This window comes from Callithrix jacchus, chromosome 6 (assembly GCF_049354715.1).
Source record: "Callithrix jacchus isolate 240 chromosome 6, calJac240_pri, whole genome shotgun sequence".
NCBI lineage: Eukaryota > Metazoa > Chordata > Mammalia > Primates > Cebidae > Callithrix > Callithrix jacchus.
In genome coordinates, this window is record NC_133507.1 from 59,619,156 (window position 1) to 59,646,900 (window position 27,745).

General features: G+C 37.9%; 1 protein-coding gene across 13 annotated transcripts in view; it reads right to left on the reverse strand.

The window, feature by feature from the left end:
• Nucleotides 1-27,745, reverse strand: part of UBR3 (ubiquitin protein ligase E3 component n-recognin 3) — a 271,060-nt gene that overhangs the window by 177,811 nt on the left and 65,504 nt on the right. For all 13 annotated transcript variants that reach the window (XR_013518889.1, XR_013518888.1, XR_013518887.1 and 10 more), the window contains 4 exons: nt 23,755-23,885; nt 21,677-21,905; nt 15,531-15,710; nt 13,904-14,037 (listed from right to left, as the gene is read on the reverse strand). Coding sequence is in view for 10 of the 13 variants with exons in the window: in XM_054257546.2 (XP_054113521.1) it covers nt 13,904-14,037; nt 15,531-15,710; nt 21,677-21,905; nt 23,755-23,885 (674 nt within the window). In the remaining 3 variants the exon portion in view is untranslated. The remainder of the gene's footprint in view (nt 1-13,903; nt 14,038-15,530; nt 15,711-21,676; nt 21,906-23,754; nt 23,886-27,745) is intronic.

The window sequence follows — 27,745 nt, forward strand, 5'->3', positions numbered from 1 at the left end:
TAATAGATAAACATATTTTCAACATTAAATTACATGTAATATATAGTATATACACTGTGTATACATAAAATGGTAAAATGTATATATTTTTGAGATTATATTTGCCATATCAAGAAATTGTCCCTTCATAAAATAACAACCAGTAACAAATATGAAAATTAAACGAGTCAATATGCTTTCTTTTTCATAATATGCTTCTAAAAATGAATGAAAGCTGTAACAGAGTTTAAATAGATTTAAATCAGACTCCATTTCAAGAGAACCCTCCCCCGCCGCCAATTTCTTATAAATTCCCTAATGTTATGTTTAATAGGTACAGAGTTTCTTTGAGGCTGATGAAAAAGTTCTGGACATGGATAATAGCGACAGTTGTACAACATGGTAAATGTACTTCAAGTCACTAAATTTTATAGCTAAAAATAGTGGTAAATGTTATGTATATTTTACACAATTAAAAACATATGTGGACTGTAAGTAACTTGTGAATATCCTGACTTACAATAGAATTTGGAAGAAGAAATGATGTGTGTGTCACTTGAAATAAGAGTACTGCAAAAGACAACTATGATGTCTTGTGGTAAAACAGACCCATCAGAATGAGTTCTAAATTAAATAGAAATAGAAATAATGATAGCCTTGCTTAGAAAGAAAAAAAAAAGAGGCAAAGGATTTAAAAAGACATTTCTCCCAAGAAAACATACAGATGCCTAATAAGCAAATGTAAAGATGTTCAATCATGGGAAAATGCAAATCAAAGCCACAATGAGATATCACTTCACAACAACTAGGGAGGCCATAATTTTTACAATGTAAAACAAAGTGTTAACAAGGATGTAGAGAAATTGGAATCCTCATATATTGCTGATAAGACTGTAAAATGGTACAGCTACTTTGAAGAACTGTTTACAGCTGGGCACGATGGCTCACACCTGTAATGCCAACACTTTGGTAGGCCAAGGCAGAAGGATCACTTGAGGCCAGGAGTTCAAGACTAGCTGGGGACACAGAAAGACTCTGTCTCTGCAAAAAAAATTTTAAAATTAATCAAGAGTGATGGCGTGCATTTATAGCCCTAGCTACTTGGGAGGGAGGCTGAGTTGGAAGGCTCCTACTTGAGCCTAGGAGTTCAAGGAGGTAATGAACCACAATAATGCTACTGCACTCCAGCTTGAGCAACGAGACCCTATCTCAAAAAGAAAAAGAAAAAGAAAGTTTGGCAGTTATTTGGTAAGTTAAACATAGAGTTATCATATGACCAAGCAATTCCACTCCTATGTATATTTCCAGAGAACTAAAAATATATGTTAAGATGAAAAGATGTACATAAACACTCAAAGAAGCATTACCCATAGCAGCCAAAAAGTGGAATCAACCCAAGTATCTATCAACTGATAAAAGGATAAATGAACTGCTGTATATCCATCCACATAATAAAATATTAACCAGAAAAAAGGAATGAAGTACTGATACATGCTGCAACACAGCTGAACCTTGAAAACATTACATTAAGTGAAAGAAGCCAGACACAGAAGGCCACATATTACAGGATTCCATTAATGTCCAGATTAGGTAGGTAGGTAGGTAGGTAGGTAGGTAGGTAGGTAGGTAGGTTGGTTGGTTTGTTTATTTGTTTATCTATCTATCTATCTATCTATCTATCTATCTATCTATCTATCTATCTATCTATCTATTTATTTTGAGACGAAGTTTCGCTCTTGTTACCCAGGCTGGAGTGCAATGGTGCAATCTCGGCTCACCGCAATCTCCGCCTCCTGGGTTCAGGCAATTCTCCTGCCTCAGCCTCCTGAGTAGCTGGGATTACAGGCACGCGCCACCGTGCCCAGCTAATGTTTTGTATTTTTAGGAGAGACGGGGTTTCACCATGTTGACCAGAATGGTCTCGATCTCTTGACCTCGTGATCCACCCGCCTCGGCCTCCCAAAGTGCTGGGATTACAGGCTTGAGCCACCGTGCCTGGCCCAGATTAGGTAGACTTATAAAGACTGAAAAGTAGATTAGTAGTTTCCAAGAGATGAGGGGAGGTTGGAGCTGGGAGGAATGCAATTTCTTTTGGGGACGATGGAAATACTCTGGAATTAGATAGTGGTAGTAGTTGTAAACTTTGGGACTATACTAGAAACAAATAAATAGTACACACTTGAAAATGGTTAAAATGGTGAATTTTATCTCCATTGTTTTAAAAGTTTAAAAAAAAGATACTTTGAGGCATCAATATATCTGTAAGTGCAGAAAACGTCAAAGCCACATGTGTTAAACTCATCAGCCACCTGTGTAAATTACATAAATATGCCTTTTTAAAAAGCTGAAAGTCTCTCACATTCATTCTTGACTTCTCCTTCACCTTATTCATCTCCATGTTGTCAATTCCTGCTTGACATTATGATATAGCTTCATGCCTATGTCCATTGCCACAATCCATACCAAAATCACTTACCTAGTCACCTTTCTAACACCCTCTAACACAGATATCTATGCTATCTGTGATTTATCTCTATAAAATACTATTTTATATATTCTATTCCACACCTCTCACTGAAAAAAAATTAATGGCACTTATAAGTTATCATAAATAATCTGTCATAACCAAACTAAAGTAGCAGGTAATTAACAGATAGATGAACTTTTTTTTTTTTTGAGGCGGAGTTTCGCTCTTGTTACCCAGGCTGGAGTGCAATGGCGCAATCTCGGCTCACCGCAACCTCCGCCTCCTGGGTTCAAGCAATTCTCCTGCCTCAGCCTCCTGAGTAGCTGGGATTACAGGCATGCACCACCATGCCCAGCTAATTTTTTATATTTTTAGTAGAGACAGGGTTTTACCATGTTGACCAGGATGGTCTTGATCTCTTGACCTCGTGATCTACCTGCCTCAGCCTCCCAAAGTGCTGGGATTACAGGCTTGAGCCACCGCGTCCGGCCAATAAACTTTTAAAACCAATGTTCTCCTATTTTGTCAAGCATTTGGGCAATGGGATACCATTACAGGAACTTAGCACAAGTGTAAACTGGTACACCACTCTTTTGGAGAACAATTTGACAAGTAGGTATTAACAATCTTTTAAAAAGTGACCAGTTAATTCCAGTCCTAAATACAGCATATTTGATAATCATGTTCTGACTGGCTCTCTCCTATCTTCCTACCACTACCACCTCCATCCTCAAAAGTCAGTATGCCTGCTGACTTACTCGTTTTATGACCTTGAGCAAAGTACTTACATTTTATGAGTCTCAGTTTCTCTATATGTAAAAAATGGACATAATATGATCTACTTCCCAGTACTGTTCTAAAGAGGCAAGTGAACTGATGTACATACAATGCTCTGTATCATAGGTTAACACTATGTCTCACAAGTAGTTAAGTGCTTCAAAGAGTCAAGACTACATTCATCTTCTATCAAGTCTGCAGTAACCTATAGTTGCCACTGGATGAAAAGTTTGCAGCTTTTCTCCTCAGAAAACAAACATCAGCAAAATTCTAGAAATATGTCATCCCTTTATCCAATCTTCAAGCCATTAGTTAATCTAGCACTAAAAGTATGATGCTCTACTGAGTGAGCTATCTGGGTAGTCTTACTTCTGTTTCTTCTTTGAGACAGGATCTCACTCTGTTGCCCTGCTGGAGTACAGTGGTGCAATCTTGGCTCACTGCACCCTCCGCCTCCCAGGTTCAAGTGATTCTCCTGCTTCATCCTCTTGAGTAGCTGGGATTACAGGCACGTGCCAGAATGTCCAGTTAATTTTTGTATTTTTAGTAGAGACAGGATTTCACTGTGTTAGCCAAGATGGTCTCCAAATCCCAAAGTGCTAGTATTACTTTTTTAACTAGCCCTTAATGTTTTCAAGAATCAAACAGCATTTGGCGGGGCACAGTGGCTCATACCTGTAATCCCAGCACTTTGAAAGGCCGTGGAGGGCAGATCACAAGGTCAGGAGTTCAAGACTGACTTGGTCAACATGGTGAAACCCCGTCTCCACTAAAAATACAAAAAATTAGCTGGGCATGGTGACGCGTGCCTGTGGTCCCAGCTACTCGGGAGGCTGAGGCAGGAGAATTGCCTGAACCCGGGAGGTGGAGGTCACGGTGAGCTGAGACTGCGCCATTGCACTCCAGCCTGGGTAACAAGAGCGAAACTCCGTCTCAAAAAAAAAAAAAAAAAAAAAGCAAAAGTTAGCCAGGCGTGGTAGTGGGCGCCTGTAATCCCAGCTCCTCGGGAGGCTGAGGCAGGAGAATCTCTTGAACCCTGGAGGCAGAAGTTGCAGTGAAGTTGCAGTGAGCCAAGACAGCACCATTGCACTCCAGCCTGGGCAACAGAGAGAGACTCTGTGTCCCAAAAAAAAAAAAAAAAAGCATTCAGTGTAATCAAACAAAGAAGATAATTTATCAAGTGAAATTTCCTTTTAATTACTTAAACTTTAAGTTTTATATTTTACAGTAAAAAATTTAAAGAGAAATATAATTTTTTCTATAAATAATAGTGTTTCTTCCAGTTTATACTTCTAAACCCTGACAGCACTGCAACTAAAAAGCTTTGGACATTCTTGCTTTAAAAACAATTATAGCAAAGTGATAAAGAGCACTGGTTTTTAAATTAGATGAATTTGCTTCCAAATTCAGCTTCTACTTATAGCTACGTAACAAGTTATTTAACCTCTGAAAGAACAGAATGATGCCATGTACTTTATAGGAGATACAATGAAGGTTAGATAAGAATATATTAAAAGTGCCTAGAACAATGTCTCACATAGTGTAAGTGCTCACCAAAAGAATGTCTTATCTAGGAACCAGATGCTCCTATAACCAAGAAGTTACTCTCTCAGATGCCAGGACAACAGGAGCCTGTTTTCTCTCTGTTCTCTTTACTTCAAAGATTAGGAGAACCATACTGCATTGTAATCCTAGCCTTCAAAGATGAAATATGAACCACTGCCTGGAAACAATGATTTTTCATTATCAAAGAGACAAGCATAACCCCAGCACCTCATAATTCAAATTCACCCTAAACACAGTAGTCAGAATAATCTTCTTAAAATATTGCTCTTTTTATATCAGTATCAAATCAACCCACTTTATGGAATCTGTCTTCCGTTGGCTTACATACATGACATGGCATTCTTCTGATTTTTCTCTTCACCTTATCCCTAATATCTAAATGTCAGTCCTTTCTTCAAGGTTCACATCTCTTTTCTCCCTATTTAATCTCATTCCATCCCTTGGCGATAAATATCTTCTATATGCCAAAGGGTCTAGAATGTATATATAACCTCATACTCATTACTTTTCGAGTATGAGACTCATATAGCGAACTTCCTATTCACTATTTCTACTTGGACATTTCAAGGGCATCTCAAACTTAACCTATTTAAAGCTAACTCTGATATCTCTAAACTCAATTTTCTATCATCTTTACTACCTTTATAAATAGCACTTCCATACACAATTTGTCAAAAGTCTCTCTTCCTCATCAATAACGTACAAGCCTATAGATTCTACCTCCAAAATATATCTTGAATATCCCAAATATACCTTGACTATATCTCAAATATATGCTACCTGAAATTCATGCTTAGACAATAGCATCTTTTTATTTAACTGACAATATTTAACTGACAAATAATAACTGCATGTATTTATGGGGTACAATGTGATACACACACACACACACACACACGCGCACACACACACACAATTGTGGGATGAGTATATCAAGCTAATTAACACATCCATCATCTCAGACACTTATCTTTTGTAGTGAGACCATTAAAAATCTACTCCTTTAGCAATTCTGAAATGTAAAATGCATTATTATTAACTATGGTCACCATGCTGTGCAATACATTTCAAAAAGTTATTCCTCTTCTCTAGCTAAAACTTTGAATTCTGGTCAAAATCTCCCCATTTCCCACTCCCTCAGGCCCAGCTTCTGGAAACCACCATTCTATTCTCTACTTCTCTAACTTCAACTTTTTTAGATCCTACATAAATGAGATCAATTTATCACAGTATCTTAATTGGTCTATTTACTCCTGGTCTTGCTGCTTCCCACCCACCATACTCCCACTCAAATCCAGTCTTCTCCAGGAACAGAATGATCTTTCAAGTGTAAATCTGATCACATCAAACCTGTGCTTAAAAATCTTCAGTGGCTTCTTCTTAAAATGGAATCCAAGAGTCCTTAACATGATCTGCAAATACCTGCAATAATAATTTGATCTCTGCCTATCTCTCCAACTCCACCTTGTTTTACTCTGTGGTTCCAGCCACAAATTCCTTAAAAGGACCAATCACTTTCCTACTGAAGGTAGGCTATTCCATCCTACCTCTCCCACCACCACCACTAACCCTAGTTTAATCTTCACAGAGCTGGCTCCTTCATATTCTTTCTTCATAAAAGCATTCTCTGATACTCAAATCCAAAGACTTAAGAATCTATCTAGATAGTGTCTGGCACATATTTTCTGAATGAATGAACAATTAAACCTCATATCACAGGACAGTTTCTTGATAAATGCTACAGTGAAAATTAAAGTACACTATGAATACAAATCTGACTGGAGGAATAAAGGAGATTACATATCTGAGTCTTGAGAATTTTTGAAGAAAACTTTAAAATTTTGAGGAGTTAATATTAGTTGTTCATATTGTTTAGAATCACTACGCAGGTCCCACTGCATATCAAACAAATCAAAACTTCTCACACTGGGGCTTATGCATAGGTACTTTTTAAGCTTCCAAGATAACTCTCACGCAAGAAAAGCACTAAGCCAAGAAAATAGAATGAAAGAGCATATGCCAAAGAAAAAGCCTAGCTTGAACAAAAGCACAGGAATCCAGAAAGAACACCATATGTTGAGGAATATTAATTAATCCAATAAAGGCATGGAGGGAGAGGGGGTATAGGAACATGAATTATAGACTGAGGTGGGCTGATCGCCTGAGGTCAGGAGTTTGAGACCGTCTGGCCAACATGGTGAAACCCTATCTCTACTAAAAATAAAAAATTAGCCAGGCATGGTGGTGCACACCTGTAATCCCAACTACTTGGAAGGCTGAGGCAGAAGAATCACTTGAATCCAGGAGGCAGAGGCTGCAGTGAGCTGAGATCACACCACTGCACTCCAGCCTGGGCAGCACAGTGGGTGAGACTCTGTCTTAAAAAAGAAAAAAAGATAATGAATTATGAGAGACAAGTTGAGAGCAACTTGTGGAGAATTTTAAATGTCTCTATAGAAAAACTAGATGTAATCCTGTAGACTGATGAAAACCTAAATGAGTTTTAAGGAAAGGAAAGGGAGACATGTAGAGCTTAGAAAAGTAACTTTGGTTTTGAGATAGAGTACAGCAGAAAGAGTCTAGAAACAGGAAAACCAGTTAAGAAATTACCCTAATAGGGGAGGCATCCAAGATGGCCAAATAGAAACAGCTCTAGAGTGCAGTTCCCAGCAAGAACACAGAGGGTAAGTGATCACCACATTTCCAAACGAGTTTTTACTGTCCACAGACTGGGTGATTCCCAGGCAGAAAAGCGCCATCAGTTTCAGCATGGCTATTTCAGCCAGCACAGTGAGTCTCTGCACAAAAACTCACACAAATCTGGCCAGCTGTTTCAACTGGCACCTGGAACATCTGGGAGACAGAGTGACCCATTCCACTGGAAAAAAGGGGGCTAAAACAGGGAGCCAGGTGATCTGGCTCTGTGGGTCCCACCCCCACAAACACCAGCAATCTGAAACGCTCTGGACTGAGAGTTTCACAGCAAGCACAGCTGGACCTGGGACAGTCCAGCTCTGTAGTGGGGGAAGGGCATCTGCCATTACCAAGGCAGTCCACCACTACCGAAGCAGTCCGCCATTACCGAGGCAGTCCACCAGTACAAAGGCAGTCCGCCATTACTGAAGTAGTCCACCATTACTGAGGCATTTCTAACTATACCTCTGTAAAACAAAACCACAAGGAAGTTCACAAAGCAGCTGGGCAGAGCCCACAGCAGCTCACCAACGCCTCTGCCAGCAGACTGTGACTAGGCTACCTCCTTGCTGGGCAGGGCATCTCTGAAAAAAGGCAGCAGTACATCAGGAACTTATAAATAAAGCCCCACCTTCCAGGAGAGAGCACCTGGGAAAAGAGGTGGTTATGAGTTCCACTGCAGCAGACTTAAACATACCTGCCCAGCATCTCTGAACAAAACAATGGAGCTCACAGCTCAGCACATGAGCTCCTATAAGGGACAGACTGTCTCCTTAAGCAGCTCCCCGACCCCTGTATATCCAAAGAGACACCTCATAAAGGAGAGCTCAGGCTGACATCTGGTGGGTATCCTTCTGGGACAAACATAACAGAAGAAGAAACTGGCAGCAACCCTTACTGTTCTGCAGCCGCCACAGGTGATCCCCAGGCAAGCAGGGTCTGGAGTGGATCTCCAGATGTCCTACAGCAGAGACGCCTGACTGTTAGAAGGAAAACTAAAAAACAGAAAGAAATAACTTCACCATCAACAAAAAGGATGTCCACTCAGAGATCCCATCCGAAAGTCACAAACTACAGAGACCACGGGTAGATAAATCCACAAAGATAGGAAGAAACCAGCACAAAAAGGATGAAAACACCCAGAACCAGAATGCCTCTCCTCTTCCAAGGGATCAAACCACCTCACCAGCAAGAGAACAAGGCTGGATGGAGAATGAATCTGATGAATTGACAGAAGCAGGCTTCAGAAGGTGGGTAATAACAAACTTCTCTGAGCTAAAAGAACATGTTCTAACCCAATGCAAAGAAACTAAGAACCTTGAAAAAAGGTTTGACGAAATGCTAATGAGAATAAACAGCTTAGAGAAGAATATAAATGAATTGATGGAGCTGAAAAACACAACACAAGAACTTTGCTAAGCATACACAAGCTTTAACAGATGAACTGACCAAGCAGAAGAAAGGATATCAGAGATTGATGATCATCTCAATGAAATAAAACAAGAAGACAAGATTAGAGAAAAAAGAGTGAAAAGAAATGAACAAAGCCTCCAAGAACAATGGGATTATGTGAAAAGACCCAATCTATGTTTGATAGGTGTACCTGAATGTGATGGAGAGAATGAATCCAAGCTGGCAAACACTCTTCAGGATATTATCCAGGAGAACTTCTCCAACCTAGCAAGGCAAGCCAATATTCAAGTCCAGGAAATACAGAAAACACCACAAAGATATTCCTCAAGAAGAGCAACCCCAAGGCATCTAATCGTCAGATTCACCAGGGTTGAAATCAAAGAAAAAATGCTAAGGGCAGCCAGAGAGAAAGATCAGTTTACCCACGAAGGGAAGCCCATCTGACTAAAGCAGATCTCTCAGCAGAAACCCTACAAGCCAGAAGAGAGTAGGGACCAATATTCGACATCCTTAAAGAAAAGAACTTTCAACCTAGAATTTCATATCCAACCAAACTAAGCTTCATAAGCGAAGGAGACATAAAATCCTTTATGAACAAGCAACTGCTCAGAGATTTCGTCACCACCAGGCCTGCCTTATAAGAGCTCCTAAAAGAAGCACTAAGCATAGAAAGGAACAAAGAGTACCAGCCAATCCAAAAACGTACCAAATGGTAAAAAGCATTGACACGATGAAGAAACTGCATCAACCAATAGGTAAAAGAACCAGCTGGCTGCAGCAATCAAAAACGATGAGTTAGTGTCCTTTGTAGGGACATGGATGAACCTGGAGACCATCAATCTCAGCAAACTGACACAAGAACAGAAAATGAAAAACCACATGTTCTCACTAATAGGCAGGTGCTGAACAATGAGAACACATGGACACAGGGAAGGGAGCACTACACACCGGGGTCTATTGGGGGGAATAGGGAAGGGACAGCAAGGGGTGGGAAGTTGGGGAGAGATAGAAGGGGGAGAAATGCCAGATATAGGTGAAGGGGAGGAAGGCAGCAAATCACACTGCCACATGTGTACCTATGCAACTATCTTGAATGTTCTGCACATGTACCCCAAAACCTAAAATGCAATTTAAAAAAAAAAAAAGAAGAACCATCTAGCAACAAAATGGCAGGATCAAATTCACACATAACAATATTAACCTTAAATGTAAATGGGCCAAATGCCCCAATCAAAAGACACAGACTGGCAAATTGGATAAAAAGCCAAAACCCATTGGTGTCCGGTATCCGGGAAACCCATCTCACGTGCAGGGATACACATAGGCTCAAAATAAAGGGATGGAGGAAGATTTACCAAGCAAATGGAGACCAAAAAAGAGCAGGAGTTGCAATCCTAGTCTCTGATAAAATAGACTTTAAACCAAACAAAGATCAAAAGAGACAAAGAAGGGCATTACATAATAGTAAAAGGGTCAATGCAACAAGAAGAGCTAATGATCCTAAATATATACGCACCCAATACAGGAGCACCCAGATACAGAAAGCAAGTTCTTAACGACCTACAAAGAGACTTAGACTCCCACACAATAATAGTGGGAGACTTTAACACTCTACTGTCAATATTAGACAGATCAACCAGACAGAAAATTAACAAGGATATCCAGGACTTGAACTCAGATCTGGATGAGGCAAACCTAATAGACATCTACAGAACTCTCCACCCCAAATCCACAGAATAGACATTCTTCTCAGCACCACATCACACCTACTCTAAAGTTGACCACATAATTGGAAGTAAATCACTCCTCAGCAAATGCAAAAGAATGGAAACCAGAATAAACAGTCCCTCAGATCACAGTGCAATCAAATTAGAACTCAGGATTAACAAACTAACTTGCACAACTTCATGGAAACTGAATAACTGGGTCTTGAATAAACCCAGTTATTTCTGCCTTCATTTCATTGTTGACTGGATAAACAATGAAATGAAGGCAGAAATAAAGATGTTCTTCAAAACCAACAAGAACAAGGACACAACATACAAAAATCTCTGGGACACATTTAAAGCAGTGTCTGGAGGAAAAATTATAGCAATAAAGGCGCACATGAGAAGCAAGGAAAGATCTAAAATCGACACCCTATCGTCAAAATTGAGAGAGACAGAGGAGCAAGATAAAAAAAAAAACCTCAAAACCTAACAGAAGATAAGAAATAACTAGGATCAGAGCAGAACTGAAGGAGACAGATACACAAAAAACCCTTCAAAAAATGAATAAATCCAGGAGCTGGTTTTTTGAAAAGATTAACAAAATAGACTACTAGCCAGATTAATAAAAATAAAAGACAGAAGAATCAAATAGATGCAATAAAAAACGATAAAGGAGATATCACTACTGATTCCACAGAAATACAAACTACCATCAGAGATTACTACAAACAACTCTATGCACATAAACCAGTAAACTTGGAAGAAATGGATAAATTCCTGAACACTTGCACCATGCCAAGTCTAAACCAGGAAGAAGTCGAACCCTGAATAGACCAATAACAAAGGCTGAAGTTGAAGTAGCATTAACAGCCTACCAACCAAAAAAAGCCCAGGTACAGATGGGTTCACAGCTGAAGTTTACCAGACATACAAAGAGGAGCCGGTACCACTCCTTCCAAAACTATTCCAAACAATCCAAAAAGAGGGAATCCTTCCCAAATCATTTTATGAGACCAACAACATCCTGATACCAAAACCCAGCCAAGACTCAACAAGAAAAGAAAACTTCAGGCCAATATCCTGAACATAGATGCAAAGATCTTTAATAAAATACTGGTAAACCGATGGCAACAGTACATCAAAAAGCTTATCCATCACGGTCAAGTAGGCTTCATCCCAGGATGCAAGGCTGGTTCAACATACACAAGCCTACGAATGTATCCACCACATAAACAGAACCAAAGACAAAAACCACATGATTATCTCAATAGATGCAGAGAAGGCCCATTGATGATAGAATGGACAGGGAAAATGTGACACATATACACCACAGAATACTATGCAGCCATAAAAAACAATGAGTTCATGTCCTTTGTAGGGACATAGATGAATCTGGAAACCATCATTCTCAGCAAACTGACACAAGAAAAGAACATCAAACACCGCATGTTCTCACTCACAAGCAGGTGTTGAACAATGAGAACACATGGACACAGGGAGGGGAGCATCACACACTGGGGTCTGTAGGGGGGAACTAGGGGAGGGACAGCAGGGGGTAGGGAGTTGGGGAGGGATAACCATGGGGAGAAATGCCAGATATAGGTGACAGGAATGGATGCAGCAAACCACATTGCCATGTATGTACCTATGCCAACAGTCCTGCATGTTCTGTACATGTACCCCAGAATCTAAAGTGCAATAAAAATATATATATATTAAAAAAACAAATTACCTTAATAATCCATATTTTTTAAATACAGAGAAATAAAGGAAAGAAGCAGAAGAGGAACATTTCAGGAATGAAAGAAAGATTCACAGTATCTGATTACAGGCTGAACACAGCTAGTATAGCAAGGGGAGAAAGTTTCCAGAATGGAAAATTACGTAATTTAAAATACCACTAAATGACAACAAGGTAACAAAAGGAAATATAGTATGGACAGATAATTTTTAAAAGTTAATTTAGGACCTGTGAAAATTCATGTACCTACAAGGGGATCTACATGAATAATCAGACCTGTTAGAAGTTTGAACCTGGCAACATAGTGAAACCCCTTCTCTACTAAAAATATAAAACTTAGCCGAGTGTGGTTGCACACACCTGTAATCCCAGCTACTCAGGAGGCTGAGGCAGAAGAATTGCTTGAAACTGGGAAGTGGAGGTTGCAGTAAGCCAAGATGGCACCACTGCACTCCAGCCTGGGCAACAGAGAGAGAGGGAGGAAGCGGGGAAGGAAGGAGGGAAGGAGGAAGGAAGCGGGGGGAGGAAGGAAGGAGGGAGGAAAGAAGGAAGGAAGGAGGGAGGAAGGAAGGAAGAAGGAAGGAAAGAAGGAAGGAGGGAAGGAAGGGAGGGTGGGAGGTAGGGAGGTAGGGAGGTAGGGAGGGAGGGAGAGTGGGAGAGAAAGGACACAGAGGGAGGGAAGGAGGGAATGAATTTCAACCTAGTAAGACTAACAAACTCATCTGCATTTAGAGAATGGCTGAACTAACAAAAGAAATTATAAATCTACTTAAAGAAACACATACATTTAAATGGTAGATGGAAGAGAGCTTCATAATAATAAAGAGCAGGCTTTACTATCCCATTTCTCTTTCACTTTGTTTTTAAAAGGTCCGTAAACAGACTGAGAAATTCAACTATTTTTAAATGAGATGACCAAATCACCCAAGTAAAAAAGAGGCAGAACCAAGATTAGAACCCAGGGCTTCAAAATATTTCCACTACAAAATCTTGTCCAACATGATTACTGGTATAAAATAACTGGCTGGAACCTTCATGGTGTCCATATATCAAAATTTTAGTCAAGTCTTTAATTGGGTCAGGGGATTCCATTTGTCTAGACTGCCCAAGGTTTCTGGAGACCCATCAAACCAATACTTGTAATATTTTATATTATGATATACATAACAACAACTAGATGCTTTAGGAAATTTATACTTGTTTTGTCCTTGGAATCTTAAAAGTGTAAACTTCATTGAAGACTATCCTAGTCCTTGAAAGATAGAAGCATTAGGCGACTGATAATAAATGAAACAATAAAGATGAATGTGGAGACTAATGAAGTTCCAAAGACTGTTCACAATGACAACAGGCTGGAAAGATCTGATAATAATAAATTCCAAACTGCCTAAGAATAAAAATTACTGCCTCAGGTCAGCTTTGATAAAGTTGAATTCAATTTGAAACAAAATTAAACACTGCCCATTATATACAAGTGAACAAATCAATATTTTCACAAGTCTTTTTCTAAAATAATTAAAGTAAACACAGATATTAACAAAAATATTTCCAACATACCCTAACTTTACAATGTGATAAGAGTCCCCACATTGGCTGTGCACAGGCCTCAAGTTCAGCAGCAAAGGCAGCATAGTAGGTCTGAGACTCAAATTCCACATGTTCATTTAGTTCTCGCTTGTTTAAGTTCATACCTTGCAAAAATTAAAGCAGAGTTAAACCTTGTCAAATGGAAGCACACATTCAGATTAAATACCAAATACATTTAGCAGTCCCAAACACATTTTATGCATACAAATGGCATTACTGACACAGTACATATATAAAAATAATTACTAAAAACAAAACAAACTAGTCCTTTCAGAATTTTTTACAATCTGTTTTCTTTTATGAATTTTATGAAATATTTTATGAATTGTCTCATATAACTAATTCAACACCTTTTAATAAGAAAGTCAAAACAATTTTAATTTATTAGTTGAAAGTTTCGTGTGTTATGCATCTTTCTCAGAAAATAGAATTCACATTTCTATATTAAGGGTTACAAATGCTTCAAAGCCAAGCACAGTGGCTAATGCATGTAATCCCAGTACTTTGGGACCCCGAGGCAAATGGATTGGTTGAGCCCAGGAGTTCTAGATCAGCCTGGGCAACACAGTGAGACTCTGTCTCTATTAAAAATTTAAAAATCCAGTTAACTGTACTCCTGTTTCTTTTCCAATCATTTGACATTTTTCCTAACTCCTTGGTATGTTTTATAAACAATTTATTAAAGTACTTACAAATACCAATTAAAATGATGAAACATTTCTTTTTTTATTTTTTATTTTTGTATAGGCATTCCCTTTATTCCATAACCTGGTCAGCATCTGTTATTTTTTTTACCATGTATATATTTTGTACCTTAAGTTTTGGGATGCATGCACAGATCGTCCAGGATTGTTACATAGGTATACACATGCCATGGTGGTTTGCTGCATCCATGCCCCCATCATCTACACTAGGTATTTCTCCTAATGTTATGCCTCCTCAATTCCCCCACCCCCTGCTATCCCTCCCCAATCTCCCTCACCCCTCAATAGGCCCTGGTATGTGATGTTCCCCTCCCTATGTCCACGTGTTCTCATTGTTCAACACCCACTTATGAGTGAGAACATGCAATGTCTGGTTTTCTGTTCTTTTGTCAGTTTGCTGAGAATGATGGTTTCCAGCTTCATCCATGTCCTTGCAAAGGACATGAACTCATCATTTTTATGGCTACATAGTATTCCATGGTGTATATGTGCCACATTTTCTTTATCCAAAATATTAATTAATTAAAAAATAAAAAGATTGACAATATCAAAAAGAAATTTTTGTTTTCAATATTGCAGAAGTTAATTTTATATAGTCAGATTTATTGTTCTTTTATGTCTTGCTTAATTGCTCTTGTGCCTATAAAATCTTCCTCTAACTCAATTCTGACCTATCTTCTCTTTGTATTTCTAGCTCAGTTTTTTAAGCATATAATCCTTGTCTACATTTTACTTTTGTAGATCTTATTTTTTCTGTTAAAAAAATAAAACAAAATAATGAGACATTTCTTGTGTAGCCTGAATGATGTGCTATTATATTTTAATCAATATTTAATAATTTAGCATTAGGAATTTTGTAAACCAAAAAATTAACGAAGGGGTAAAATTCATACCTTGAAAGAAAGATACAAAGTTCATCCATGTAACTAACAAACCATGATCCTCCAAAAATCTCTTTGCCACACTTTGATGAGAAAGAATATTAATAAAATCACTAACAAGAGGCCAGTAAGTGTTATTCTTCAGTAATGCTTCTCCACAGTTCACTACCACATGTAAACTATTTTCTTCATCTAAAAAAGACACATCCCAAAAATTACATAAGGTTTTTTTAAAAAGCTTAGCCAATGATACAGAATATATACACTTTAGAATCAGATATACCTAAATTCAAACCCCAGCCTTCCATTTAATATCTATACAGCTTTAGGCACAATATTTACACTCTCTGAATCAATTTCCTCATCTATAAAGTGGAAAATAAAAATGCCCATCTTAAAAGAATTACATGAATAAAAAGAAGCATTAATAAAAAGCACTTAATACATCATTATAATTATTATCACATGTCCAATATATGACATGATACTAAGGTAGCTTATTTTCTTGATTCTAATGATATAATGCAATATTTTCTGTTCCAATCAACTTTACCCCTAGATTAACCTCATTTCATCTTATCAATCAAATCTGTACGATTTCAAGAGATGTACATTTAGTTGCTTTCTTCTATTCAAAAAATACATCAATACGATTTTTAGCAAAAAATATTTCAAAGATAAAAGAAAAAAACACGTTAAAAAAAAAAAGACCACAGATTTTTTTTTTAAATCCTCAAAATTTAAATACATCATTGGGGTGGTAGGGGGATAGGCTTGTACAAAATCTTTATCATTAAAAATTGTTAGTACGTATACATTAGCTCTCTTTAACCTATTTCAACTTCACTGACTCACTGTACTAAGGAGTTTCTATTCCCATTGTAAAACATATTAATGCCCATAATATATGGAATATTCAAGGCCAACAGCTCATTCCCTGTACACAAGCTGAGGCATATGGCTACCTAGCATCAATTTTTGTTTCTATTCATGCTAATTGTTCTTTTTATCATAATTATACAATTTAAATCAAAAATATATGAACTAATGACATATGAAAGCACAGAGAGGTATTACAAAAACTAAATCACATGCTTTTGAGAGAGAATAAAAACAAGTGCCAGGAAAAAAAGCTAAAAAACCTTGAGACAGAAAAATCATAAAAGCCTCCAAGTATTTTACACTCAGATTTATATTCTAACTCTATTTTAAAGAGACTAAAATTAGAATCCACAGATGATGCTTTATAGATGTGCTATTTATAAAAAAGATGATCGAGAACTCCAGTCAAGAAAACCATATCCTGAAAATGCTTTGCCCAAAGTTAAAAGATTGGAGAATCAACACATAATTCTGTTTTAAGTTAAAATACAATGTTTAAGGTATATATCTTTTTTTTTTTTTTTCAACGATGGAGGTCTCCCTATGTTGCCCAAGATGGACTCAAACTCCTGGGCTTAAGCAATCCTCCCACTTCAGCCTCCTCAGTAGCTGGGATTACAGGTGTGTACCACCACACGGCTCATATTTTTTAAATGATACCTCACTTTAACCAACTTATTCATCTACCTACCTACTATCATACTCATCAGTCAGGAGTACCTCTAGGGCACTTTTAATTTCCAGACTTCGGTTTCAGTCCATAGAATTATTTTACCAAATATTAAACAAGTTTAACAATAGCTAAGAACAGGACCCACTGAAGTTAAGTATACTCTCTTTCAGTACTTCTCAATGGATGAGAGAGGGTCCAACTCAAGGAAGAAGTAAGATTAGGGACTTTTTACAAATTATTAATACCAACCCTGGAGATTCTGAAAAGCACCCCCCATGACTGACAACTACTGAGCTAGTGAGCCATTGATATTGATGTGACAGTGCTAAGGGATGCTGGGAATTTTTCAGTTAAAAATTGAAAATCACTGTTCTAATTAATTGAAACCAGAGAATGAATAAGCAGAATATAATTAATAAAACTTGCTATTTTCCTGACACTGCTTAAATACTACTGTTCTTGTGAAAAATGTCTTGGAATCATTAATGAAATAAAATGATTAGGACTTCTATTTTTACTCAAACTGGTACTTTCCTCATTAGAGATTTAAAGAGCAATGATTCAGTGTTAAATTCAGTCATCAACAAATATTTATAGAGCACCTACTAAGGGTCAGGTTTTCAACTAATCTCTGAGAATAAAGTGGTAAATAAATCAAGATTTAGATGATCTCTGTCTTCATGGGCATCTAAGAAGCCAGAGTGTGATAAGGGCTATAACAGGAAAAGTACAGGAAGTCATAAGAACAAATAAAACTAGACTACAATTCAAAAAAAGACTTGGCCAAGCGCAGTGGCTCACACCTGTAATCCCAGCCCTTTGGGAAGCTAAGGTGGGCAGATCACCTGAGGTCAGGAGTTCGAGACCAGACTGGCCAACATGGCAAAACCCGATCTCTACTAAAAACACAAAAAAATTAGCCAGGCTACTCAGGAGGCTGAGGCAGGAGAATCACTTGAACCCAGAAAGTGGAGGTTGCAGTGAGCCAAGATTGTGCCACTACACTCTAGCCTAGGTGACACAGCAAGACTTCATCTCAAAGAAAACAAGAAAAAAGACTCTCCTGAGGAAGTGAAGTTTAAATTGAGGCCTATAAAACAAAGCAGGAATTTGGATTAACCAGATAAACTAATAAGGGTGGAACAGATGGTGTTACAGGTAAAGGGAGCAGGACATAAGAAAAATAATCACTTGGAGAAAGAATGCAGAGGATGCATGGTACAAATGAGGCTACAGGGTGTTATAAACCAGTGTCAGGAGTTTAGAATCCACGTGAAAAGACGGCAAGCCAGTAGGGGGTTTTAAGAGAGAGAACATTATAGAAGTGTAATGTGCAAAGCGACTGAAGGAGAGCAGCAACAACCAGAGATAAGAGGCCTAGAGACAGCCATGACTTGAACTATGGTGGTGGCATAAAAATGCAGTGATGAAGAGGCTATGTAAATATATTCAGAAGATTTGAAGGACAGAGTTGGTAACATCTGCTATATCTGCAAGGAGTAAAAAGAAGTCAAAGATGACTCCTAGGTTTTGGGGCTGCATAACTGTTTAGATGGTTAGACAGTGGAAGCAAAACACACACTCATGTGCTCATGTACACACACATACACACAGGATAATGTAAAAGAAGCCAGATTACCGAGCAATAATGAGTCTTTGCTGTGGACAATGTATGTCTGAGGTATTTACAGATATCCAAACAATATGGTTCAATAAGTAGTTTGAGGCCGGGCGCGGTGGCTCACACCTGTAATCCCAGCACTTTGGGAGGCCGAGGCGGGTGGATCACGAGGTCAAGAGATGGAGATCATCTGGTCAACATGGTGAAATCCCGTCTCTACTCAAAATACAAAAAATTAGCTGGGCGTGGTGGTGCATGCCTGTAATCCCAGCTACTCAGGAGGCTGAGGCAGGAGAATTGCCTGAACCCAGGAGGCGGAGGTTGCGGTGAGCCAAGATCGCGCCATTGCACTCCAGCCTGGTAACAAGAGCAAAACTCCGTCTCAAAAAAAAAAGTAGTTTGATATGCAGGGCGGAAAGGCAATCTAGGATTATGAGCATCTACAGATATTCCTATGTTGTGCAATACATGGTTTAGATTCCCTTTTACACAGACTGTTTCAAAAGACAAATTCTAACATTTCTGGAACACGAAAAATTATGAGCTATGTTTGGAACCACAAAGCATATGGTATAAAATTGAATATAAAAAAGTATAAAATTGAATGTAAAAAAGGAAATTCTCATTGTATCAACTCCTGTATTTATTAAAAGTATAAATTAAATTTTAAAATACCATCTAACAACAATTCAAGCCAAGGCTAGACAGAAGCTGCTAAAAAATAAAAAGAAAGTACAGAGATCCTGTTGTAATATCTGTGGCTAGTTATGGTTAGTTCAATACAGTTAAAGCCTGCCCTAATACTCAGTGTAAAAATGGGAAAAGCTTATCATACTTTTAGAAAAGCAGCATTTATATGTATAAAATGTTTTATGCTAGTACTGAAAGAGGAAAAACATAGTATGGCAAAGTTTGAAGACTTCTAAAGATAGTTTCAGACCTTGGCTGGAAATAATTTACTGCTAAAAAAGATACACATATATTTAAAGATCTTAACAATCTTTATTTCAGCTTGTTGAAAATTCAACTGGTATAAGAATTTCCAGAAAAGACTAACTGCATTAGAAGCATATGTAAAAAGCAACTGATACCATATAATATGATTTCAGAAAAAATGGGAAAAGTGTAAAAAGCAGAGACGCTAGGACAAAGTGCTAAGAAATACCAACATTGACAGGACAAGTAGAGAAGTGTGTTGGGCCACAGAAAGAGAATCGACAGTGTGAAATGCTACTGAAAATCAAGCACAATAAACTCTAAAGTATGACCACAGGCTTCCTCAACATGTAGTTTACAAAAAGGGTAACCATAAAATTTATGGTATAAACTGGGACACTTTTGAGTGTAAAAGGAATTGTATTAATAACTATGTCAGACTAATAGGCATAACTTAAGGCTGTTCTGGGAAAACTAAGACATACAGCTATGTGAGTCATAAACAATTTTGTAGAGAACAATTTCTATAGAACAATGGGAGTGAACACTAGAATGAGGTAGGTTAATGAGTGACTTGTAGGTAAGGATACAAGTATAAAAACTCAGGAAAGCTAGCTATTTTTAAAAAAGTGGGAGGCAGACTTAGACACATCTTTTTCACAAACATTAAATATGAACCATATGTAATAAGCACAGCTAAATCGCCTAGTGAACAAAACAGACTCCAGGTTCTTTTAAAAGAATAGGTACTTCTAAATTATGTTTTCTCAATTATAAATTTAAAACACCATCTCGGCCTCCCACAGTGCTGGGATTACAGGTATGAGACACCATGCCCGGCCTACTCTGTTATTCTTTGTATATACATGGCATCTGTTCTGAAGTTTGCCTCATGGCCCTGAATAATTAATGAAGTTTCAGCCCCCATGTCCACATTCTGAGCAGCAAGAAAAAAGAAAAGATTAAGGTCAAAAGAGAGTACTCTCTTTCCTAAGTCTCTGTTCTGGTCCTCCTCCCCCTCCTTTCTCATACCTGTAATCCCAGCACTTTGGGAGGCTGAGGCAGGCAGATCACCTGAGGTCAGGAGTTCAAGACTAGCCTGAGAATCATGGCAAGAAAATTACTACTAAAAATACAAAAATTATCCAGATGTGGTGACGCATGCCTTTAATCAGAGCTACTCAGGAGGCCGAGGCAAAAGAACTGCTTGAACTAAACGCAGGAGGCGAAGGTTGCAGCGAGCCAGGATTGCACCACTGCACTCCAGGCTGGGGGACAGAGCAAGACTCTGTCTCAAAAAATAATTGTGTGTGTGTGTGTGTGTGTGTGTGTGTGTGTGTGTGTGTGTGTACATATATAATTTAAGGGAGTTGAAGTTAACATGAATGACCATAGAGAAATGAGAACAGGAAGAGGTATAGTAACATTTTGGCAGATTGAAGACTATCAACCACATAGTGGGCACAAAAGAAGAATACAAGTTCTCACTAAGGGAGTAGAGAAAAGGCAAGATTTATCCCAATTTTTAAGTTATAAAAGAATAAGGGTGTAAAATTATCTAAGACTGATAGCAACAAATCTATGATTAAAAACAGAAACATGTCTAATAAGGAAATGACCAAATTATGGTATAGCCATGATATTAATACCTGCACTTTAAAAAGTATTAAAATGCATGTTTTTGACATGTACATGACGGCAACTTTTTTCAAAGTATTTATTGTATCTATATAGTCATCACACAAAAAGAAAAGAAATACAGCAAAGTGCTAACAGGTATTTGTGAACAACAAAACTATAAGTGCTTTTAACTTTTTCTTTAAACTTCACTGAAAATTTTCAAAAATGTTTGCAACAAATCTGTATTATTTTATAATTTTTTTAAACATGTTTTCAAGACCAGTTACACAAAGTTCACTAATAATACTAGATTAACAATACTAAGTTTTATTAGTAATTAGTAATATTACTAATAAATATATTAAGCACACTAACAATAATAGAATAATTATACTAATAGAACTAGTGAATATAATTCTGAGTTACCTTGTAGCTCACTTTTAATAAGGCAACTTTCCATCATGTATAATAGCACAGTGACCATAATATCCAGCAGCTGACATTCTTCTGTTACCTGTCTGGCTAGCTCCTCATTGCTGAACAACTGAACACTAATATGCACAATTCTGTTAGACATTGTGTCTGATTCATGACTTTTCTTCAGTGTTTTCATAATGAAAGCATAATGCTGAACAAAAGTTTTTGTAAAAGCAACCTGTAAACATTTTAATAGAAAAAACATATTAGTTTTAATTTTTAATTTAAAACCATTTTCAATATATCATATTAACATTTTACAGTTATTCCTAATTTATAATAATGCCCAAGGTAACAAAAAAAAATCTCAATAGTGAGGGTAGTCTTTTGCTTTTATGGAACATTTGCAAAATATTCTGATGGCTAAAGAAAAACAATTTTTTTTTTTTCTGAGATGGAGTCTTGCTCTGTCACCCAGGCTGGAGTGCAGTGGTGCAATCTCGGCTCACTACAACCTCTGCCAACCTCTACCCCCCGGGTTTCAAGCAAGTCTCCTGCCTCAGCCTCCTGAATAGCTGAGATTACAGCTTAGGGCAACCATGCCTGGCTAATTTTTGTATTCTTAGTAGATACAATGCTTCAGCCTGTTGGTCAGGCTGGTCTCGAACTCTTGACCTTGTGATGTGCCTGCCTTGGCCTCCCAAAGTGCTGGGATTACAAGTGTAAACCACCATGCCCAGTCCAGTTAAAAAAATTTTTAAGACATTTTAAATTATTAAAGTTGCAAAGTAAGAATAAATGCTGTGGTTTAAAACACAAGATATACTTTACTCACAAATGTATCAATTTACTGAGGTCAAAGTATGTAACTCTGTTCTGTGCTACCTACTTTAACAACAAAATCTAATAAAGTCTCAGCTACAAACTATTACAGAGGATTTAATATAACCAAATAAGTGAATCAATGTGATTATTTCAAAACAAGTACCTTCTCCTTTTTGATCTGAAAGCTGACCACTAATCTGACTAAATGATCTGCAGGATTATTTATTCTTACTTTTTTATTTATTTATGTTTTAGGAGACCAAGTCTCACTCTGTTGCCCAGGTTGGAGTGCAGTGGCACGATCCCAGCTCACAGCTCAATGCAACCTCTGCCTCCCAGGTTCAAGCAATTCTCCTGCCTCAGCCTCCCAAGTAGCTGGGATTACAGGCATGCACCACCACACCCAGCTAATTTTGTATATTTAGTAGAGACAGGGTTTCACTATGTTAGCCAGGCTGATCTCAAACTCCCAACCCCTGATGATCCGCCCACCTTGGCCTCCCAAAGTGCTGGGATTGTAGGAGTGAGCCACCACACCTGGCCATACTTATTTTCACTCTTATTTCCTTTCTGTGTAACATGTACATTTTCTGGGTTTTTTTTTTTTTTAGTAGATATAAAGATACACAAAACAATGACACGAGTAAAGTGTCTCTCCTAACCTATACCATAAAAATTACAGCATGGTTTATTTTCTTTTTTTTAATACGCTGAGCTTTGTCACTTTGCCATAACCACATGATGGTAACATGTGGGTTCTGACTCCCTGGAACTAGAAACTTCACTTACCAACATTTGTATATGAGTCAATAACTGTTCTCTCTTTAGCAGTGGTGACCAAAAACTATTCAACCCATGCTTTTCCCAGCCTAATCTCACAATCTAAATTCTATTGTTCCCATTAAACACTCTCATAGCACCTTGTAGTCTTCTTCAAAGGATTTAGAACAATTTATAACTACATATTTATTTCTGTTAAAAAAAAAAAATGGTGTTTCAACGTTTGTTCCCCAGCATTCCCTCCAGACAAAGTTCCATGCAGAAAAGCAATCCTTGGGAATCCTGCTCAGTAATGCTGCTTTGCCACAAAGCTCAGACACTGTGCCTTTTGTGCAGAACCTGTGTTAGCAAGGGAAGAAGCTAATGCTTGTTTATAGTATAATATTAACCCTCACCTGAGAAATATATCAAAAAAAGATTTAGTAATGAAAAGGCAAAGAAAGAAAAGCAAAGTTCAGCAAAGCAGGAAAATATATAGATACCTTATACTCTTGATCTGGAAGCATGTTGAGTAAGAAAGTTACCATCTTTTGGGGGAATTCATATTTTATAGTCCAAAACAATAGTTCTTCTAGGAAGCTTTTATGTTTCAAAACATCCATTATGGATTGATCTGCACAAGAAAAATGAAATTTGTCAGTTAATGATTGAAGTTGCTCATCTCATTTAAAACTTATATAACTAATAACACATAAACCATATAATGTAAGTGTATCTAAAAATTAAAACTATGCCTTCAATGATGCAATAATATTGACAAGCTAGATTTCTACAATGTACACAGTATACAAGAAAAAATTTAATGCTTATCTTTTAATATAGAGCAGTAAGTGGAAAAATGAAGGGTGGAATGGATGCCCTTTAAAAATAAAAGTATTCAATGGAAGATAGCATTATCTACTGGAAAGTCGAAGACCAAGTGTCACTTCTTGAGGGCCAGTCAGTCTCTTGCAAAGCTCTGCATTCTTGCCAACTTAGTCTACAGAAGGTCTCAAGAGGAATATGATGAACTAGTAATTTGAATACTTTCACTGTCTCTTTCTCTCACTAATTTCTTCCCCTGCAAATGAATTAGACAATTCTATTAATCTTTGTCAGAGGAAATGATCTTAAGTTACTGTTCCGGATCATCGGCTCTACCACAAAGACATCAAGAGGATACAAGAAGTGTCAACTATGAATGTGCTGGCTCCAGTGACACTGCTTAAGCAGGGACTGAACTTAGATGAGAGACCGGAAAAAAAAGTATCTCACATACATCAAAATCCTCAGGTACAGCGCTAACTATATCACTGTTTGAGGTATCTTGCAGGATAACCTGGTAGAGTTTTTTTTCAATTAACACTACCACAGCTGTATACTTCCTCTAGTATTGAATAATGTGTTCATCCCACATCTCCCCGGGTAGTGGGTCTAAATGAGTAACAATAAGCTCAACATGTCACCACTTTCCTGATTTTATAAAACACTAAGTTTACTAAGGCTTGAATCAGTCCTTATTTTATTTTTTTTGAGATGGAGTCTCCCTCTGTTGCCATGCTGGAGTGCAGTAGCGCAATCTCAGCTCACTGCAACCTCCACCTCCTGGCTTCAAGAGATTCTCCTGCCTCAACCTCCAGAGTAGCTGGGACTACAGGTATGCGCCACCATGCCCAGGTAATTTTTGTACTTTTAGTAGAGATGGGGTTTCACCATGTTGGCCAGGATGGTCTCAATCTCTTGACATCATGATACTCCCGCCTCAGCCTCCCAAAGTGGTGGGATTACAGGCGTGAGCCACTGCACCCAGCCCAATAACTAAAGAAAAAATGACATCAAAATATCCTATATTCTGAAGATATTATAACTAAAGAGAGGCAAACTCTATTGTTTCCAACTACAACTCCCTAATTCCATTTCAGTGATGACATAAGTGATATATAGTAGTGGTTAACATACAAAGACAAGTATACTATACATCTTTTTTTTAGAGTCAGGGACGCACTCTGAGGCCAGAGTGCAGTGGCACAATCATAGCTCACTGCAGCCTCAAACTCCTTGGCTCAAGTGATCCTCCCACCTTACCCTCTTGAATAGCTAAAAAATAAATTAGCAGGGTGTGCAAGACCACACCCTGCTAATTTATTTTTTATTTTTTGTAAAGACAAGATCTTGCTATGTTGCCCAGACTACATTTCTTTATTATTAGAAATTAAGTTATTATTTTCAAAATTCAGAATTTTCTACTTATAAAACAGAAGTCTATTCCTCCTGAAACAGATCACCTCCAAGGCATGGCAATGATTTTAAAACAGAAAGAAACAAAGATTGCAAGAAATGAGGTAAAATACTGTCAAAAGACTCACTGACAGATTCAAAGACAAAAAATAATAAAAACAGGGCCCAAGAGAATCAGGTAGCAAGAATTTAAGATTTATAACTAAAAATTGTAATGTAGGCTTGATACAGTGGCTCACGCCTGTAATCCCAGCACTTTGGAAAGCTGAGGTGGGCAGATGGCTTGAGCTCAAGAGTTTGAGACCAGCCTAGGCAACATGGTAAAATTCCATCTCTTAAAAAAATATGAAAATTAGCCAGGTGTGGTGGCATGCACCTGTAGTCCCAACTACTCAGGAGGCTGAGGCAGGAGAATCATGTGAACCCAGGAGGCAGAGATTGCAGTGAGCCAAGATCATGCCACTGCATCCCAGCCTGAGTAACATGGTGAGACCCTGTCCTGAAAAAAATAAATAAGTTACAATCCACAGCACACTGCTGTACCTATTTTAATTCTCACAATTCACTTAACACAACATGACTGATAATTTCACAGACTACCAAAATAAAAACTCTCATTGGTAAGTGCTTCTTAATTACTCACAAAGCTGAACAAAACTAGTACTATTAATCATAGAATTCATAGTTATGACTCTGCAAGCTTGCACTAGCCAAATGAAAAGCCTGAAGCCATCATAATTATTATTAGTCAAGCACTTAAAATAAAATATACATTAACGATGCTTTAAATCAATAAAACAACCTGAATATACCAGGAAAGCTGTGGCTTCTGCTAAAATGAGAACAGCTGCAGTTACGCAGAATTCAATTTTTTAATCTGCAGACAAAAAAAAAAAAAAAAACTCCAGCAGTGTCTTTATTGTTGTTCTTAAAATAGGTGATGTCAGTCTCCCAAGATTTTAAAGCATATGTTGTACACTTTATGTGTAATATTATGGAAATGTAATTAGAAATGCTTCTATTAGTTATATTTGACTATATAGCTTTAAATCTTGACATGACTTTTAACAATGTGTAAACTACCTTAAGTCAAACTATAAAGAGATTTCTGAAGAATCACGATGCAGTGTAAATGCATGACTAAAGCAAAGGTTTTAATTAAGAGAGGAGAGTTTGGCCAGGCATGGTGGCTCCCACCTGTAATCCCAGCACTTTGGGAGGCCGAGGAGGGTGGATCACGAGGTCAGGAGTTCAAGACCAGCCTGGCCAAGATGGTGAAACCCCATCTCTACTAAAATACAGAAATTAGCCAGGTATGGTAGCAGGCACCTATAACCCCAGCTACTTGGGAGACTGAGGCAGAGAACCACTTGAACCCAGAAGGCGGAGGTTGCAGTACGCCAAGATCGCACCACTGCACTCCAGCCTGGGCAACAGAGCAAGACTCTGTCTTAAAAAAAAAAAAAAAAAACACACACACACAGCAGAGTTCAAGTTCTGCAACTCACTAGCTCAATAATCTTGGAGTCTTGGACATGCAGTTAAAGCCCTCAAGGACTCAGTTTCTTCACCCTTAAAATGTAAGTTTAGAGAACAGGCAGCGATGAGGTTAGCACAGTGTCTGGCCTATTCCTTGCCATTACATATTTTCTTTTCAGTGCACTGTTGAACAAAATTATTACAAAAATTGAACGATTCCCTAAGCTTCAGATATCTTCAAAATAAGGTCAGTTTTTGAAAACCCCTCGGGTGCTAATTCATAAAGCCATTCCTTCCATGTACATGCTTAAACTGAAAACGATAACTGATGAAGTCTGTACTATTTCTTACCACTAAAGGAAGGAAGAGAAGGCACTCAATCCAAAACCATGTGTGAAAAAAGTTCAGGTATTTAAAAGCAAATGAACAAAAAAACACTTCAACTTAAGTCCATACAAAAAGTATCTTCAGTCAGAATGTGACCAGGCTGAAGGAAAACAATGACCTCTTATACCACAGCAGGTATTTTCTGGGCATCCCTAAAGCTTAAACTCAATTATGTGCCTAACAATTTCCAACTCAGATGTATCACAAGGACTCAGTTTGAGACTTGGTAAGTTAAGGAGACAGATGGTCATTTGGGTCCTAATTTCCTTCAGAGGTACAAGTTCTCTGCCAAGCCAGAAAAATGTGCGCATGTGTGCACCCTGGACTGCAGATCAAATTCCATATTCCTTCCTAGCAACCCCCCAGTTAAATGCAGCAGCATAATAACTG